This window comes from Cebidichthys violaceus, unplaced genomic scaffold (assembly GCF_023349555.1).
Source record: "Cebidichthys violaceus isolate CVI_PGR_0920_01 unplaced genomic scaffold, fCebVio1.0.p SCAF_12, whole genome shotgun sequence".
NCBI classification, from domain to species: Eukaryota; Metazoa; Chordata; class Actinopteri; order Perciformes; family Stichaeidae; genus Cebidichthys; species Cebidichthys violaceus.
The window spans coordinates 5,782,237-5,800,140 of record NW_027176285.1 but is presented as its reverse complement, the minus strand read 5'-3'; the positions used below and the strand labels follow the sequence as shown (position 1 = coordinate 5,800,140).

The 17,904-nt window shown below is 42.6% G+C and overlaps 1 protein-coding gene across 6 annotated transcripts in view; it reads right to left on the bottom strand.

Moving 5' to 3' along the window:
* Positions 1-17,904, bottom strand: part of tcf4 (transcription factor 4) — a 223,871-nt gene that overhangs the window by 156,854 nt on the left and 49,113 nt on the right. For all 6 annotated transcript variants that reach the window (XM_068705999.1, XM_068705996.1, XM_068706000.1 and 3 more), the window contains 2 exons: positions 6,483-6,538; positions 5,600-5,678 (listed from right to left, as the gene is read on the bottom strand). In XM_068705999.1, coding sequence (XP_068562100.1) covers positions 5,600-5,678; positions 6,483-6,538 — 135 coding nt within the window. The remainder of the gene's footprint in view (positions 1-5,599; positions 5,679-6,482; positions 6,539-17,904) is intronic.

Genomic DNA, 17,904 nt, shown 5'->3' with positions numbered 1-17,904 from the left:
TAAAGTGTCCAGATGTGACCTCCTCAGAGGGGGTCCAGCCTCGTGGCTCAACACTCATTAATAAGGTCACACAGAGGTGAGACAGACGGCTGACTCACTACATTTCTACAAAAACAACGAGGACAAGGAGGAGGGAGCCAGATTCATCATGTTCATACCAGTTCTTTATCTACTGTGAGCTTCTGTTTAATGCTGTTTTTATAATATACAACAATGTATTAAAACAGTTATTAATAACAACGTTTGAGACAGGTTTTCAGTGGCAATTGTATACATTTGTTTTTATTTTATTTGTCTTCAAGGTCAAATGTATTCAGTGAAATGTTATTTCAGTGTAACTGTAAATTGTGACCTTAAAACTTAGTGTTCATCAAAAGCAACAGCTCACTCATGGTGTCAACAAGTATTGCACGGATTGCCCTGACATTTGGTTCAGACATTCATATCCCCAGAGGATGATTTTCTAATATATTTGGTGATCCGTTTCATCCAACGCCATCATCGGGATTTCAATCCGTCCAAGATTTCAGTTTATGACCAAATACCTTGCAGTCCTTTGCGTTTAGTGCTACATGACCATTTTTGCATGCTAACTCATTAAACAATATTAACATTAGCGGGCTGATGTTCACATTGAGCTCAAAGCACCACTCTGCTAAATATCCCGTATAGCCCCACTGTAAGTGCTAGCATGGCTGTTGGTTTTAGCTTTGATGGAGCTAAGCCAACACTTCCCCCTAGGATTAAATGCATACTGCATGCACAGAGAAAATCTGTCTTCTGATCTGCAGAATAATACAAATTGCTTGCTGACAACCAGTCAAGAACTGAGGCCAAACCCCAAAACTGTGAAGAGTGTGCCGCAGAGCAACTTCTGTGGTAACATCACTCCATGTTCTGTCATGTTTTGTTGGACGAATCAGGTTTTTGAAATGACAGAATGAAAGCACTAGAAGCTGGTAGCACGAAGCCGCTGCGCATCAGGATCAGACTGAAGCCACATCAGATCGTTTATTTATAACAGAACAGAATGTGCTTACCGGCTGAAACCACCGAGCCTCTCATTTACTATGTAGGTGACAGTTACGAAGGAGGGGGGGTGGAGGGGGGTTTATGGTGGTGCACCTGCTCTGCAAAGCAACTACACACAGGTAGATATAAACACTCACACATACTGTGTAACCACATGAAAGCCAGAATCACTCAACACCTCGACATTTACGCACAAACTGTAACACACACAAGTCAAAGAGCACGATTACACTCATTCACACAAAAACACACACATGAGCACACACACACACACACACACACACACACACACACACACACACACACATACAAACAGATAGACATGCATCCTAATTCATAGATACATACATACATATATACATACATATACAGTACGTATACATATGCCGGCATCACACAAACTGATACAAAGACAGACAAATTCAATAAAAACACACATCCACACAGCAGACAGACAGACATAACTACATACATATATGAACATGAAAGCCAGAACTGCATACTCAGGTACACACACGACAGAAGACCAAATGAACATAAATACACATGGCGATACACAAACAAGTACATGTGCAAATACACTCATTTACACAAAGAACACACGCCTGTACATTTATCCACATGAAACCACATTCATTAAGAAGCTTACATCACACACTCAGATACTGACACAGTAACCCAACGTTCACAGAAACACACACACACCACCGCAAACCCATACACACAGAAGTTGGCGTCACAAATTCACTCACAGACCCAATAATCATTAAAACACACACAACACAAATTGCATCACACACACACACACACACGTTTATGCATCACACAGACACAAGCATCCACACAGTATGTGCACTTATATAAACATATATTTAAGTGCAGGTTCACATTTCAACACATTTCCACACAAAACACACACACACATCTTCTGATTGCTTTTCTGTGTATGTGTGTGTGTGTGTGTGTGTGTGTGTGTGTGTGTGTGTGTGTGTGTGTGTGAGAGAGACTGTGTGTGTGTGTCGGCAGATTAATCTAGTGGGGTCGCTGAGATGACACTAATCCTTTCGCTGATTATCTAGAGCATAACATCACTCTAATCTGATGGTGGGGGGGTTAAGAAAGACAGACAAGGTTAGAGAGAGAGAGGAGAGAGGGAGAGAGAGAGAGAGAGAGAGAGAGAGAGAGAGAGAGAGAGAGAGAGAGAGAGAGAGAGAGAGAGAGGGAGAGAGACAGAGAGAGAGAGAGAGAGAGAGAAAGAGAGAGAGGCTGCGTTCACACTCAACATGTTCAGGTTGGGTTCATTAAACTCTGCCGTGTTTCTTTCTTCTTTTTAGTTTGAGTTCATTTCAGCCTACGACACGCGACCAAAACAATAAAATGTGTTTAAAAAATATATATTAAAAAATATATTTAAACTTAAGAGACAGAAGGGTCAACAACAAGCGTTTGAAGGATAAATCCATGATGTCAAACTGATTCAGTAGACAACAAGTTAAATAGATAAAGATAGAAGCTAAAGCTACAGATCACAGTGTAAAAGTGAACCACCACATCACCTGGCGACCGAGAGAGAAGACAATAAACAACGCTGTCCCTGTAAAGCTGGGTAGGTATACACTGTTTAAAAAAGCTAAAGCAGCATATGTATACTAGCAGTGTACCTTCAGTAGCTAGCGTAGCATAGAAGTGCTACCATTGTATCGTAAAGCGATGCCCAACCAACCATTTAGCAACCACCTAGCAAAACCTGAATGACCAATGATGCTCTATATACAAATACAAAAAAAACCTCATGGTGACCTCATGGTAATGCATCTACCAACTAACTCAACCAACTAGTCAGAGTGCAATTTGTCCGGTTAGAGAGGATAACATCTTTTTTTTAGAATGTTCTTTAGCGCAACGGCTTGAGACAGTCAACACTGGAAAAAAGTCAAGTCAGGGCGCGCACTAAAAACCATTTGTGTGGCCAACATTTGTGGAAAGAAGAGCATCAGAGTCGCTCTCTAGCACTACGAACAAACAATCACAGATATCAATGAGGGCTCTGTGGTTTTAGCATTGCTACTGAAACGCTACACATTTTCCATCAGGACGTGCAAAAAGAGAGGGAAAAGCCAACAGACACGGAAGACAATTGGATTTACCCTGATCAGAACAGTCACGGGTAGAAAGTGAAGAGGATGTGTGTGTGTGTGTGTGTGTGTGTGTGTGTTTGTGTGTGTGTTCCACATCCCTGGCTGTCTCTGTCTCTTAGTGTTATCATTATCAAAGTAAATTGCGGCTCCCGCGTGCAAGATGAAGAATACAATATTTCCATTTCCGACTCTGCGTCGCCTCGTCCCTCTCTGCCTCCGCAGCTACATGCCGTGATCACAACACTGTCACAACACATCGCGCCCACACTGGATCATCCCCGCGAAGGCCCACGTTTTGCATCCCTTTTCTTTTGTTTTATTTGACTCATATGTATACATTTCCGTATTAGCCGCAGTGTGCGTTCACAACTAACTGACGAGAATTAGCTCAATACTTACGAAAGTTTTTAGTTTTGCTTGAGTAGATTTAAATGGGAACCAGATGCTTTCAAAGAGAACTCTCACTTGCACACACACGATTGGGCTTAACACGTATTGGCAAACATTTCCTCTGAAGCTTAAAATTTTAGAGTAACAACGCAAAAGTAATGCCTGGACTGGGGCCCTTTAGTTTCAGTCTCAAACCCTTAGTTCCAATGACTGCTACAGCAAAAAATTACATTTTAAACATTGCATGCTTCCAACATTGTGATGTAGTTCACCCACTTCGATGTGGAAGGACTTTACCAATATGCACAAAGCCCTGACCTCAAGCTCATCCAACACCTTAAGGCTGACCCAAAACACAGACAAAACCCTTCATCCGGTTTCCTTAAATCTGGTGGAAAGCCTTAAACCAGAAAGGCGAGGGCCTTTGTAGCAGCATGTTACGACTGTATAACAACTAAGAGCTCCATCACCATCATTTAGTTTGCTGACGACACACGTCGAATAGACGGCCTACATAGAGGAGGACCAGACCTGGACTCACCACACCGACCCCATCGCAGAAACCGTAAGACAGCGGCTTCTCTTCATCCACAGACTGAGGGGGTTGAACATGGACCCCGGGATGCTCTGCAGCTTCTACAGGTGCGCTGTTGAGAACATCCTGACCGACTGGTATGGCTGTAGCACCGCCCTCGACCATGAGGCTCTGCAAAGCCCGGTGAAAACTGCTCGGTCCATCACCAGGACTGAGCGGCCAAGCGATGGAGGACCTCTACACCCAGCGGAGCAGGGAGGCAGGCCAACAGGATTATCAGAGACCCCGATCACCCCAGACACAAACTGTCCTGCCTGCTGCTGTTTGGCAGACGGTCCCGCAGCATTCGGTCCAGCACCAACCGGGCTCAGGGACAGCTTCATGCCACGGGACATAAGACTGCTGAACTCGCACACACTATTGTCACATTACCCTTATATATACTATTATATATTATGTTTACACCTCTGTATGTGTATTTACACATATCATTACATATACACATTACTGCATCCCTGTTTACATTGAGTTTATTCACTTGCAATCACTGTATACCGCAAACGTATATACATTTGTACAATTTTATTTTATTTTGTATATTCTATATGCCTGGTTTTCTTGAAATATAGCCAACTAGTGCTTCACTGTAATTGTTGTGCATGTAACATTAAAGAACCTCAAGCATCATTAATGGCCAGAGTTATGGAATGAAATGTTCAATAATCACATATAGCTGTTGAGGTGTCAACAAACAACAAAGGTGTCTTTTGGCGATACACTGCATTGGTAGTAGTAGCGGTCTTTGCATAAAATACAGCACGGCAGAAAACAAAAGCTTAAACACACTTGTGTTAACTCTTTGTGGCTTCAGAATGGAAGGCTTAACATCTAGTGACTCACAAGACAAAGGGTGATTAAAAACCAACAAATGAGAGACAGAGCGAGAGACAGAAAGAGAGCAGGTAGAGTCAGATAGCTGAGAGCTGACATCTTCCATATTTGATGCATCCAGTCAAAGGTAATTAAGCTCTGAGTGTGTGTGTGTGTGTGTGTGTGTGTGTGTGTGTGAGAGAGAGAGAGAGGCAGATTATCTGTGTCAGTGGCCATTTGTTCACAACTGGCGCCACATCGGAGAGAGCCAGAGGCAGAGAGCATCATGGGTAAATGAGCACACACTGCCTGGCGTTTTCCACACAGCGGGCCAAGGGAGAGAGAGAAATTGCACGCCAGATGACCTGTCTCCTCCAGTGTACGATAGTGGTTCACTAATTCTCTCACACTCACACACACACACACACACACACACACACACAGACACACACACACACACACACACACACACACACACACACACACACACACAGAGACACACTCTCGGATCAAAACCCAGCAAAGTGGTGAGTGCAAAGTTGATGGAAAGAAAGCAGAGCATTCTAAAATCACAAAACACACACACACACACACACACACACACACACACACACACACTCAGTCTGTGGCCTACCTGTGAGCCGGCTGGAGATGGCGTACGGAGGTGAGAGGCTGTCATGTGACGCCATGTACTGGGATCCATCTGCATAACTCTGGAAAAAAAGAGAGAGACAACCATTACATTTCCTGATTATACGTAGCTGTCATTACCTCTAGCAGCACATTTAGTTATGAGAGTAATCATTTCAAAGGACAGGTCGCGAGTGTGATTTTCAAAACTGGACGCAGACAACGCTGGCTGCAATATTTGTAATGCGAAATGCAAAGCTGGCCGGAGCAAGACGTTTCACACGTGTTTCCTCCGAGACTCACGTGACAGCGTTCCCACGCTATGCCCTGGTGACAGACTGACAGGGATGGAGGTTGAAGGGACCAAAGACAGTGGATAAAAAGTGGATGTAGTCGCCGTGACACAAGACAGTGCTATGTTTGTTCTAATTATAAGTACAACCGAACGATGAACCAGACATTTGTTGGCCAACTCCCAGACCAGACAATGCCATGGTAGAGACCTGTCAGTCACAAGGTAGCCCCGCCCTAAAGCATACTCTGCTTTATGATCTATTTGACTCTAAATGGACCTTAATTTACTAAATGAACATCATGCTGTATTGAAGAAGACTTGAAACTAGAGATTGAGAACATAAACTCATGTTTACAATGTTTACTGAGGTAATAAATCAAGAGAGACTTTTATGAAATCACATTTCTCTTTCAATCAAATTGATGACCATTAGGAAAAATGTAAGTTTATGGCACTTCAGTGTTGGTTTCACTTTTAAATGAAACTTTAAAAAATTACAATAATAGTAATGTTTAAAATGCTAAAATCAATTGCATGCAACAGTAATTAAAGTACATAATGATCATTAGTAAGTATGGTTATTGGTAGTTACCTTGGAAGAACGACTTCCACTCGCCCATGACCCTGCACTTGTTCTCTCCTCCATATCTGTAAGATGAAGAAAAAAAGATACATTTAGAAGACAGGGAAGAAAAAGACACAACATAGCAGTACAGTTTGGGAAAGTAGAACTAAGAGTTGATAATCTGGCAGGAAATTGTTCAAACCACATTTTGAGAAAATAAAAGAACCCGAAAATCCAATGCTTTCATGTAATGAAGTAAGTTTGTTCATTTAAGATGAAGCAGATTTCAAGCAACAAATCAGGATGTACAGCAAAACACTGCCGTCATCATTACTGACAAATAAAACAGTTAAGCATCGGAAAAAAAAAAAAATTCAACAAAATGAGAAAAGTCGAAGATGTAATTTGTTGTACTTGATGTTTCAAATCGCAGTTTTATTTTATTTACCCGTTACCATGTACTCAGGGGCTGCTAACTTAAACAACTTTCCCAAATCCACATTTGAATCACCGAAAGGCTCATTTGAGTGATCACCACTTTCATCACATCACCTTCAACACTTAATACTACATTTAATAATACTGTGCAGTGTCTATAATCAACTACTGGAGGGTAAATCATTCTCTCTCCATGATCCATGTCATTTAACAATATTGATTATGACTGTAGAGCCTTTAATGTGTCTTTGCGAAATGTAATGGTGCTTTCAGCCTCCTGCAGACCAATAATCCCCTCTGTCATTACACTGCATCCACGATGTTATGTGTGTCAAAGGTCAGCCTGCCGACTGAGACGTCACCGGTGACCTGAAAATGGTTCAAGGTGGAAAGTAAGGGGATCACCAGCGTCAGTGCGCTTCATCCTCTGGGGACCATGAATGTCTGTATATATTTGCATGGCAATCCATCCAATAGTTGATGATATATTGCACTAAAGACCATACATGTCAACAACATGATGGCACTAGAAGACAGGTCAGTGGAACATCAAAGCCAGTGGGCTTCATCCTCTGGGGACAATGAATCTCTGGATATAGTTACATTGTAAACCAATAGCTGTTCAGGGGAGACACGCCAGGTGAATAGAATATTTTGAAAACTAAAATACAACCATGATACTTCATACTAAATCACTAACATCAGGCAATTTTTCTTTTCATATTGACAGTTTTCTGAAATGTATAAATATGCATGTATGCAGGCATTATCTTCTTTAATATTTGTTGATTTCCATTGATTTCCGGAACAGAAATCTGAACATTGGACAAAGCCAGGTTCAAAATCTTTGAAAGCTTTGACTGACACACGAACAAACCCCTCTGTAAAAACTTAGAACAGAATATAGATAGGAAGGGAAATGGGAATGGCTAAGGGAACATCCATTAAAGATATACTGTAATAATACATACATTTTGAAGACACCACAAGTGAATAGGGTCACCATAAAAGACACTTTTTTTTGTATGGTAGTTTTCGGTAATGCATTGCTTGAATTGAGGCATTATCTAATTCTAACTTTCTGAGAATTTTGGAGAAATTTACAGAAGCAAATAGACAAAGTATTAAAATAAACACCTTAATGTGTATTTTGTATGTTTTCTTTCCACTATTCTGAAAGCAAAAGGGAAGCAAAATAGACCAAAATCTCATAGTTGATCAGTGCATGAAGAACAGTTTTGCCAGATGTCTTTCCCCTTTAAGATATATCAGCCTTAATTAACACAATAATATAGTTCACTGCTGTCTTACAACTAGGGCAAAGATGTGAAAGTACAAAACACAAAACGTGCGACACAGGGACCAGTGATTCGCACCCCGTTTCCTACCAACAACAACCATCAACTTTTCCTAATCAGAACCGAGTATTTTCAATTGTCTGAACTTAACCAAACCTTAACCACCGTGGTGGTTGTTGGAAAAGACAGACGTACAGAGGTCAAGAGACACTGACATCGCCATCAATAGACAGAGAGAGAAAAAGGGACGTAGTTTGCACATGACAGGTAGATCACATCAGTTCATCCAGGTCGACTGAAATTTGCAAACGCAGCTCTCGCTTACACTGCACACACACACACAACACACACACACACACACACACACCACACATACACACACACACACAGTCATCTCATGCATTGTAGTGTACAAATCTCTCCTCAATAGGCTCTCCATTGTGTCAGTGTGTATAGTGAGCCGCTTACATTCATTGTCGAGTCATTTGGAATGTCAGCTTATAGTGTGTGTGTGTGTGTGTGTGTGTGTGTGTGTGTGTGTGTGTGTGTGTGTGTGTGTGTGTGTGTGCTAGCACAATAGTAATGAACTGGTTCAGCTACAAAAAGCCTTTTGGAGTAAAACCAAAAGTGGCTACCTCAACAAAAATACCTTTGGGCTACATATTTGTAGAATAGAATAGAATGTATGCAGGTTTAGTGAAGATTACTCAAAAATGGTAAATTGGATTTAGGGAACATCCACTTTGTCAGTATTATCACGTATTGAACAGTCGTTTGGGTTGACGGAATGGTTATTCAATGACCAGGTGGACTGACGAACAACTGGGTTCAGGGAGCACAAACTTACAGCAATTGATTCGAATATAAGGAACAAACATTGGATCGATCATTTGGTTTTAGGGAACACATTTTTGGGAATTAGGGGACCACAATTAATCAACTGGGTTTAAAATTGAATCGGCCCAATTTAGGAAACACAGTCAATCAATCTAATGGAAGGAGCATAGACTTTATAGGCTGGATCTAAGAAACGCACACTCACATTATGATCAGCTGGATTTAAGGAACAGACACTAGATCAAGTGGATTTAAAGAACACAAACTTGATTGTTCAGATTTAGGGAACCACACAGGATTGATTAAGTTTAGGGAGAGCATACTTGATCAGATGGATATAGGGAACAAATATGATCAGCCTAATAACATTATTCAACAAGAAAACAAAATAATTGAGTAAGTAATGCATGACTTAATAGTGTGTATGGCTATGGAAATCAAAATGTTGGTGTTATGAGAATAAAGATTTGTTTTAACCAGATTTCAATGGGCAACGTCAATATTCAAGCGGTAATTGTGTTGGTTTTGTATTTTATGCTTCTCCATCATTCAGTTAAACAGGTTAGGTTTACAGAAACTTTACTATGTTTTAACACTGTGTTTGTCCTGTAAAATCCTGAAAACAGGAGAGGAGAAGAGAGGGGAAGAAAATTAAATGAAAGTGGAGCAGGAGAGTTTGACGATAGCCGGTCCAGACGCCAGAGGAGTGGAAGTGAAGGTGGAGAGGAAGAGGAGCACCGCAATTAAAGAAAGCATCGTTCAGTATTGAAAAGTAAGAGGAGTGGGATTGGAAGGGAGGAGAGGAGAGGAAGAGGAGGAGAGAGTTAAAAGACGTGGAGGAGGAGGAGAGAAGGAGGCGTCCATGTGTCCTGCACCTGATAAGGCCTCCGATTGAGGGCTATAAATTACAGTAGAGAGAGAATTTACACACAAGCAGGAAAACACACTCTTAAGAGCACACATGCATACATACCTCTCTCTCTCTCTCTCTCTCTCTCTCTCTCTCTATCTGACACACACTCACACACACATACAGTGCAGGTCATCTATCATCAGTTAATGAACTTAGACTGACAGACAGCTCCATGTCTCTCATACTGATCCTATTAAGACCTGCTTGACACAAAACAGACTCCTATTAATACAGTTACCCTCTGTGTGTGCGTGTGTGTGTGTGTGTGTGTGTGTGTGTGTGTGTGTGTGTGTGTGTGCGTGCGTGCGTGCGTGCGTGCGTGTGTGTGCTCACTGTGGACAAAAACAGGTCTGTACCCGAGTATGACCATTAGGTCGCTTTTTATGCTGTATAAAATGAGATATCTGTTTGTTTATGAGTGTATGAAGACCAGTCAAGCTGGTAAAGGGTTATATTATATTTGACTATGACTGTGTTTGTATATTTTTTTATAATTTTGTCCCTGCAGCATATTATATAAAAAAAATAAAACACTGCTATTAAAAGGGTGACTTGTAGCTCAAAAGTATGTTTGAGGGTGTTCTTGACTAGTCTGGTCTTAAATAATAATGGCTACAGAAACACGGAGTAAGGAAGCTATTGAGGAGAACAAATATCAATTGTTGGCTTTTAGTTCTGGTACTTTGTGTGTTTTCACTGACTTACACAAATATACCAAGAGGTGAACTCACAGATAACTTATTCGCTGGACAGTTTAGGTGACCATCATTTTGTAGAAATTAATAATTGAATATAAGCGGTATTAGTCTCGACATCTGTTAAAAATAACAACAGACAGGTAGAAACAGGATTTTTTTTTTAAAAGGTGTAATAATGCAACAATTTTCACTTTCTGAACAATCCCTGAATTTACCTGCTCACGCACATAGGTGTTACGGCAGTTACCACATGATATTGCACAAAGTTATAGATTGCATAAAGACATCGCTTCCTTGAGGTCTCATGAACAGCAGATGAACCCAATAGTAGTTTATCTTTGGAATTCTTGCTAAAATCATTGTCTTTTCAAAATAAAATTCCATTTTCAAAGTTTCAACAAAACTACTGAGTTTGGTTTAGGAAAAGATTATAAAATACTTTGTTAGGTTTGCGCAACAAAACTGGGGTTTCGAAAAAGGCATGAAGGCATGAACAGTGGCCTCCTATAGGTGAAAGACCGTTTTTTGTTTGACCCATCCACCTCCTCTCCCACCGCAATCATTTTTATAGGTATGGCTACGAACTCTGTATGAAAACCAAGTGTTGTCACCGGTTTGTCTGGTCAGAGCCTGAGCTTTCTGACAGCTTCCGTTGCCGCCTTGACGAATGAATGATATGATGACGGGAAAAAAACAACTCTGGGGTTTTATGAAGTTCACCAATATACTCTAACTGTTACATGCAAAAGAGCCATTCACAGTGAAGTTCTTTTTTCAACCAAAATGTTGTGTTTATAAGGTAATGTAAAAGGATGTTGACAACCTTTACAAACACACACACACACACACACACACACACACACACACACACACACACACACACACACACACACACACGTGTTGATGATGGTAATAAATGGTGTCTGATTGACAGAAACGAGGACAGTGGTCATGCTGCGAGAACATCAAGCATATGTGTGTGTGTACACCTGTGTGAGCTCTAAGGCCCACTGTTCTCATCTGGTCCCAAACCAAACTCTATAATTAACGGTAGGCCTTCCCCATCCCCCAACACACACACAGACACACACACACACACACACACACACACACACACACACACACACACACACACACACACACACACACACACACACACACACCGTTTCGTCAAACAGTGTGTTTTGATCAGAAAGAGTTCTGACTGTCATCACATCCGTTTAGGTATTTGTTTCCGATTTCTTCAAATCAAACACTTTTCTGTTAACTCAAAATGTTCCTGGAAATGATGAATTAAAAACTATTGTTTTTTAGCGTTTGAATTTAAAATGATTATCAAAAGTCAACATATGCTCAGTGGCTTTGTATAACGATTCAATGAAGTGCAGTAGATGTATCAAAACAAAAAAAAAAACAACTAGAAAGAGCTCTGTGTTAATGGTAATATCAAAACATTTAGTTTTTTACACAATATGAAAAAGAGACTCTCTGGTGGTTTTCTAACCCGTATATTCACTGGAGGTACCCTGAAGACTCTTTTTCAGCCAAACTGTGCGGTGTAAATCAAACAGTTTTACACCTTCCCCGCTGGGAACATTTCAGACACTACATCTCCCATGGAAACGACTGCAGCCGTAATGAGCTACAACAGCCTTGAAGACAACATTTATTGGAAACAACATGAAACTTAGCCGAGCTGTACCTGGAAATGAAAATCAAACCAGACTCTCTCCGGGCGTTATAGTTTTGCTGCCGTAAAAGTTAATTTCCTGTAATTTTCCTGGTTTGGAACAAGCGGACGCCAGCACGGCTGCAAGAAAGACATTAAGCTGCCGTTCCTCTGACGCCGCTCTGAGAAGAGTCGGACCGCACTGAAGATGATCATTTTCTCTCCGCTGGGAGTTTGACCGTTTCATTGTTTTTAGAATGTGTTCGGGGAAAACGGAAATCTACAGGTCTGAAAAATTAAGCCAACACGGAAGTACCAAAAACTGCAGTTCATCAAAATGGCCACTCGAGGCTGGCTCGAAGTCAATCACCATAGACCTCTATGTTGAAATCCTAAATCTACAGCCTCTCAGCCGTGTTGTAGGTGTTGGTGCCTTTCGGGGAATTTCAAAGAGAGGGAAGACGTCAGGAGAGGAGATGAGTCAAGAGGAGAAAACAATAAGATTAGAGGGAAGACAGGAGAGGAAACAAGGAAAGAAGATGAGGACACAATAAGGTCTGAGAGAAGACATCAAGAGAGGAAGCAAGGAAAGAAGATGAGGAAACAATAGGGTCTGAGAGAAGACATCAAGAGAGGAAGCAAGGAAAGAAGATGAGGAAACAACAGGGTCTGAGAGAAGACATCAGGAGAGGAAACAAGGAAAGAACATGAGGAAACAATAGGGTCTTAGAGAAGACATCAGGAGAGGAAGCAAGGAAAGAAGATGAGGAAACAATAGGGTCTGAGAGAAGACATCAGGAGAGGAAGCAAGGAAAGAAGATGAGGAAACAATAGGATCTGAGAGAAGACATCAGGAGAGGAATCAAGGAAAGAAGATGAGGATACAATAGGATCTGAGAGAAGACATCAGGAGAGGAAACAAGCAGAGAAGATGAGAAAACAATAGGATCTGAGGGAAGACATCAGGAGAGGAAACAAGGAAAGAAGATGAGGATACGATAGGATCTGAGAGAAGACATCAGAAGAGGAAACAAGGAGAGAAGATGAGAAAACAACAGGATTAGGGGGAAGACATCAGGAGAGGAAAGTAATCTAGAGACTGAGAGATGACTAAAACCAGAAAGGACATAAGGGAGTTGAGTTAAATCCATATATATATATCAAGCATTTCTTAATGTATCGCATTATAAAACAAAAGACAGAGAGTAACATAAGAGATGAGACATGAGGCACAACAATCTCATTTCACTTTCATTTTATATAATGCAAAGAGACGCTTCTTGTACTCACTGAACTACATTCATGTTATTATCCTGGGTAATCACACACACACACACACACACACACACACACACACACACACACACACACACACACACACACACACACACACACAGATCAGACAGTAAGAATTAAAAGTCAGATTACGTCTCTATATCTTCTCCTTTAAAGCTGCTTAAACTGTCTAACACCCACAATCCCACTGTGTCTCTGTGTGTGTGTGTGTGTGTGTGTGTGTGTGTGTGTGTGTGCGTGTGAGTGTGAGCGTGTGGCTGCGCAGGGAGAGGAAGTGATGCAACGGTCTCATTCAGGAAGTGGCCCATGTCCTGTTTTGTTACATGATTCGTGCTCTCTGTCCTCTACTCCCTTCTTTCCTTCCCTCACCTCCCTCTTTTCTTTCCTTTACCTCTCTTCCCGTCTTTCCCTCCACTTCCCCCCCCTTTCCTTCCCCTTCTATTCATCTTTCCTTCCCTTTACCGCTCCTCGTTCTTTCTCTTCAGTTCCAGTTCCTGTTCTCTTCTATCCGTTTCGTCACTTTTCCTACCTTTCCTCACTTCATTGTTGTTATTTGTCTCTCTTCCTATCCTCTTTTCTTTAATTATCTCCTCTTTTTATTCCTTTAATCCTCTCATTCCTTTCCTATGTCTCCTTCCTTCTCTTCCTCCTTGTTTTTTTCATATTATTGTTTGTTCTTTCTCCCCTACTGTCTTACTCCTCTGCTTCCTCCTTCCTTCTTGCTTTTCTTACTTTCCTCCTCCTTTACTTTCTTCTTTTCCTACGTCCTCTCCTTCCTCCCTTGCATCTCTTTCCTTCACCCTTGTTCCCTTCTCTTATTGCCAACATTGCTTACTTCCTCTTCTAGTCTCCCTTGAGCAAGGCACAGCAGCAGACAGCACCTCCATCTGAACCTCGACATAAACAGCTTGACATTTTTCTTTTTTTTAAACCTCACTCCGTCTCTGTGGTTACCAAGCTATGATGGAGAGGACAGTTGGAGACGAAGATGGAGATGCCACATCGATTGACATCTTGTTCCCATAGTAACGAGGAGAGAGGGGACAAGAATGACCATCATCAAGGCTACTGCTGGACAAAACACGAATAGGTTTCCATGATAGAGGAAGCTTTTTTATTGATTGGCGGTTTCTATTGCAAACAAGAAGCGAAGTCAAAACAGTTTAGGAAGAGAGGAAAACAGGTTAACCTCCTCCTAAAACTCATTAAAATAAGATTTTACATTTTGTAACCAAAGAGAGCCCTGAGCTTGTTTTCTTAGCCATGATTTCATACATCAAGAACATTAATCTTGACAAGGGACGAGGCTACAAGACAGCGTTAACTTCTTCCATCACAAGATGTGCTAATGTCAAATCCATAAATCTTTATTTTTAAATTCTAGTGGAGATCTACTGAAAAAAAAGCAATTATGCAACCCTGCCTCCTAAAAAGACCCATATATGTTATTTTATATATAAAGAAACATAAACAGTAAACTCAAACTAGACAAATTTACAAAATGTTTACCGACAACTCATTTTATTTATTTTCCTGACCCGGAAACAGATTGAGGTGTAGGGAATTCAAAGGACTTAAGAACGCGCAAAGGTTTTTGAAATATATTACAGCAAACCCAACTCGTCAAATAAAGACTGAGAGAGGCACCCATTAGCGTCTGCATGACATTCAGCAGGCGCCCATGTAAACCCGTTTGTGTCATTAATAAACCAACAGAATCAACTGACATAGTGTGAAGAGCAAAATAGTCCGCTAAGGAGGATGGACGGGTCAAACAAACACACAGGACTTTCACCCAGGAGATAGCTGTTCATGTCGCATCTGAAACAAAGCTAACGTTGACTCATTTTACCACGGTTTTGTTTCGTAACTGGCGTTCTTAAGTAATGCCAGTTACGTAACAGTTTGACTCTTTACCGCCCGGAACAGAAAGTTGGCATCACGCATGCAATCGGATCTACTGTTCAATGTTTGATCAGATAGTTACGGATTCAAAACAAAGCCAGATTTGAATATATATTTATTTATTTTTACACAAAGTTCTTGTTTTTGAGGACTTTTGTTTCTGACTATTGTTCAATGAAAGCAAGGATATTGGAGAAAAACATGTTTGTATTCATCAAACTACAATAATTTGTAGTATTGATTTAGTATCATCACTGAAATTGAGTCCAACCCCTATCCACCCTATTTTCTTCTCTGGAGTTGCCCAGCGTAGAGGGTCTCCTCCCTACACCTGCTGGTTATGGGGGGGGCAAACTCTGACTGTTGTCTGTGCATATGCACCGAACAACAGTTCAGAGTATTCGGCCTTCTTAGAGACCCTGACTGGAGTCCTGTATGGGGCTCCAGTGGGGGACTCCATAGTTCTGCTGGGGGATTTCAACGCGCACGTGGGCAATGATGGGGATACCTGGAGATGCGTGATTGGGAGGAACGGCCTCCCTCATCTAAATCCGAGCGGTCGTTTGTTGTTGGACTTCTGTGCTAGTCATGGATTGTCCTTAACGAACACCATGTTCGAGCATAAGGATGTTCATAAGTGTACGTGGTAACAGAGCACCCTAGGCCGAAGGTCGATAATCAATTTTGTTATTGTATCATCGGATCTGAGGCCGTATGTTTTGGACACTCGGGTGAAGAGAGGGGCGGAGCTGTCAACTGATCACCATCTGGTTGTGAGTTGGGTCAGAGGGTGGGGGAAAACTCTGGACAGACCTGGTAAGCCCAAACGGGTAGTGTGGGCAAACTGGGAATGTCTGGAGGAGGCCTCTGTCCGGAAGATCTTCAACTCACATCTCCGGCAGAGCTTTTCTAGCATCCCTGTGGAGGTTGGGGGCATCGAACAGGAATGGACGATGTTCAAAGCTTCTATTGCCAAAGCTACAGCGGTGAGCTGTGGTCTCAAGGTCTTAGGTGCCTCAAGGGGCGGTAACCCTCGAACACCCTGGTGGACACCGGTGGTCAGGGAAGCCGTCCGACTGAAGAAAGAGGCCTTCCGGGATATGTTATCCCGGAGGACTCCTGAGGCAGTTGCAAGGTACCGACAGACCCGAAGGGCTTCAGCCGCTGCCGTGAAGGAGGCAAAACAGCGGGTGTGGGAGGAGTTCGGAGTAGCCATGGAGAAGGACTTTCGGTCAGCACCAAGGTGTTTCTGGAAAACCATCCGGAACCTCAGGAGGGGGAAACGGGGAAACATCCAAGCTGTACACAGTAAGGATGGGACTCTGTTGACTTCAACTGAGGGGGTAATCGGGCGGTGGAAGGAGTACTTTGAGGAACTCCTGAATCCGACTAATACGCTCTAACTACTGTAGAGGCAGAGCTGGAGGCTGATGGGGAGCATCATCAATTTCCCTGGTGGAAGTCACTGAGGTAGTCAAACAACTCCACAGTGGCAAAGCCCCAGGGATTGATGAGATCCGTCCAGAAATGCTGAAGGCACTGGGTGTGGAGGGGCTGTCTTGGATGACACGTCTCTTCAACATTGTGTGGAGGTCTGGGACGGTGCCTAGGGAGTGGCAGACCGGGGTGGTGGTTCCCCTGTTCAAAAAGGGGGACCAGAGGGTGTGTGCCAATTACCGCGGTATCATACTACTCAGCCTCCCTGGTAAAGTCTACTCCAAGGTGCTGGAAAGGAGGGTTCGGCTGATAGTCGAACCTCAGATTGAGGGTTGAGGACGGAGGATTCCGTCCTGGCCGTAGAACAACGGACCAGCTCTTCACTCTTCCAAGGATCCTGAAGGGGGCTTGGGAATACGTCCATCCGGTCTACATGTGTTTTGTGGACCTGGAGAAGACGTATGACCGGGTCCCCCGGGAGATACTGTGGGAGGTGCTGCGGGAGTATGGGGTGAGGGGGCCACTTCTGGGCTCTCACTGGATCAGTTCGCAGCCAAGTGTGAAGCGGTTGGGATGAGGATCAGCACCTCTAAATCTGAGGCCATGGTTCTCAGCAGGAAATCGGTGGATTGCCCACTCCGGGTAGGGAATGAGTCCTTACCCCAAGTGAAGGAGTTCAAATACCTCGGGGTCTTGTTCACGAGTGAGGGAACAATGGAACGTGAGATTGGCCAGAGAATCGGAGCAGCTGGGGGCGGTATTGCAGTCGCTCTGCCGCACCTTTGTGACAAAAAGAGAGCTGAGCCGCAAGGCAATCTTCGTTCCTACCATCACCTTTGGTCATGTGGACTGGGTCATGACCGAAAGAATGAGATCACAGGTACAAGCGGCCGAAATGGGTTTCCTCAGGAGGGTGGCTGGCATCTCCCTTAGCGATAGGGTGAGAAGTTCGGTCATC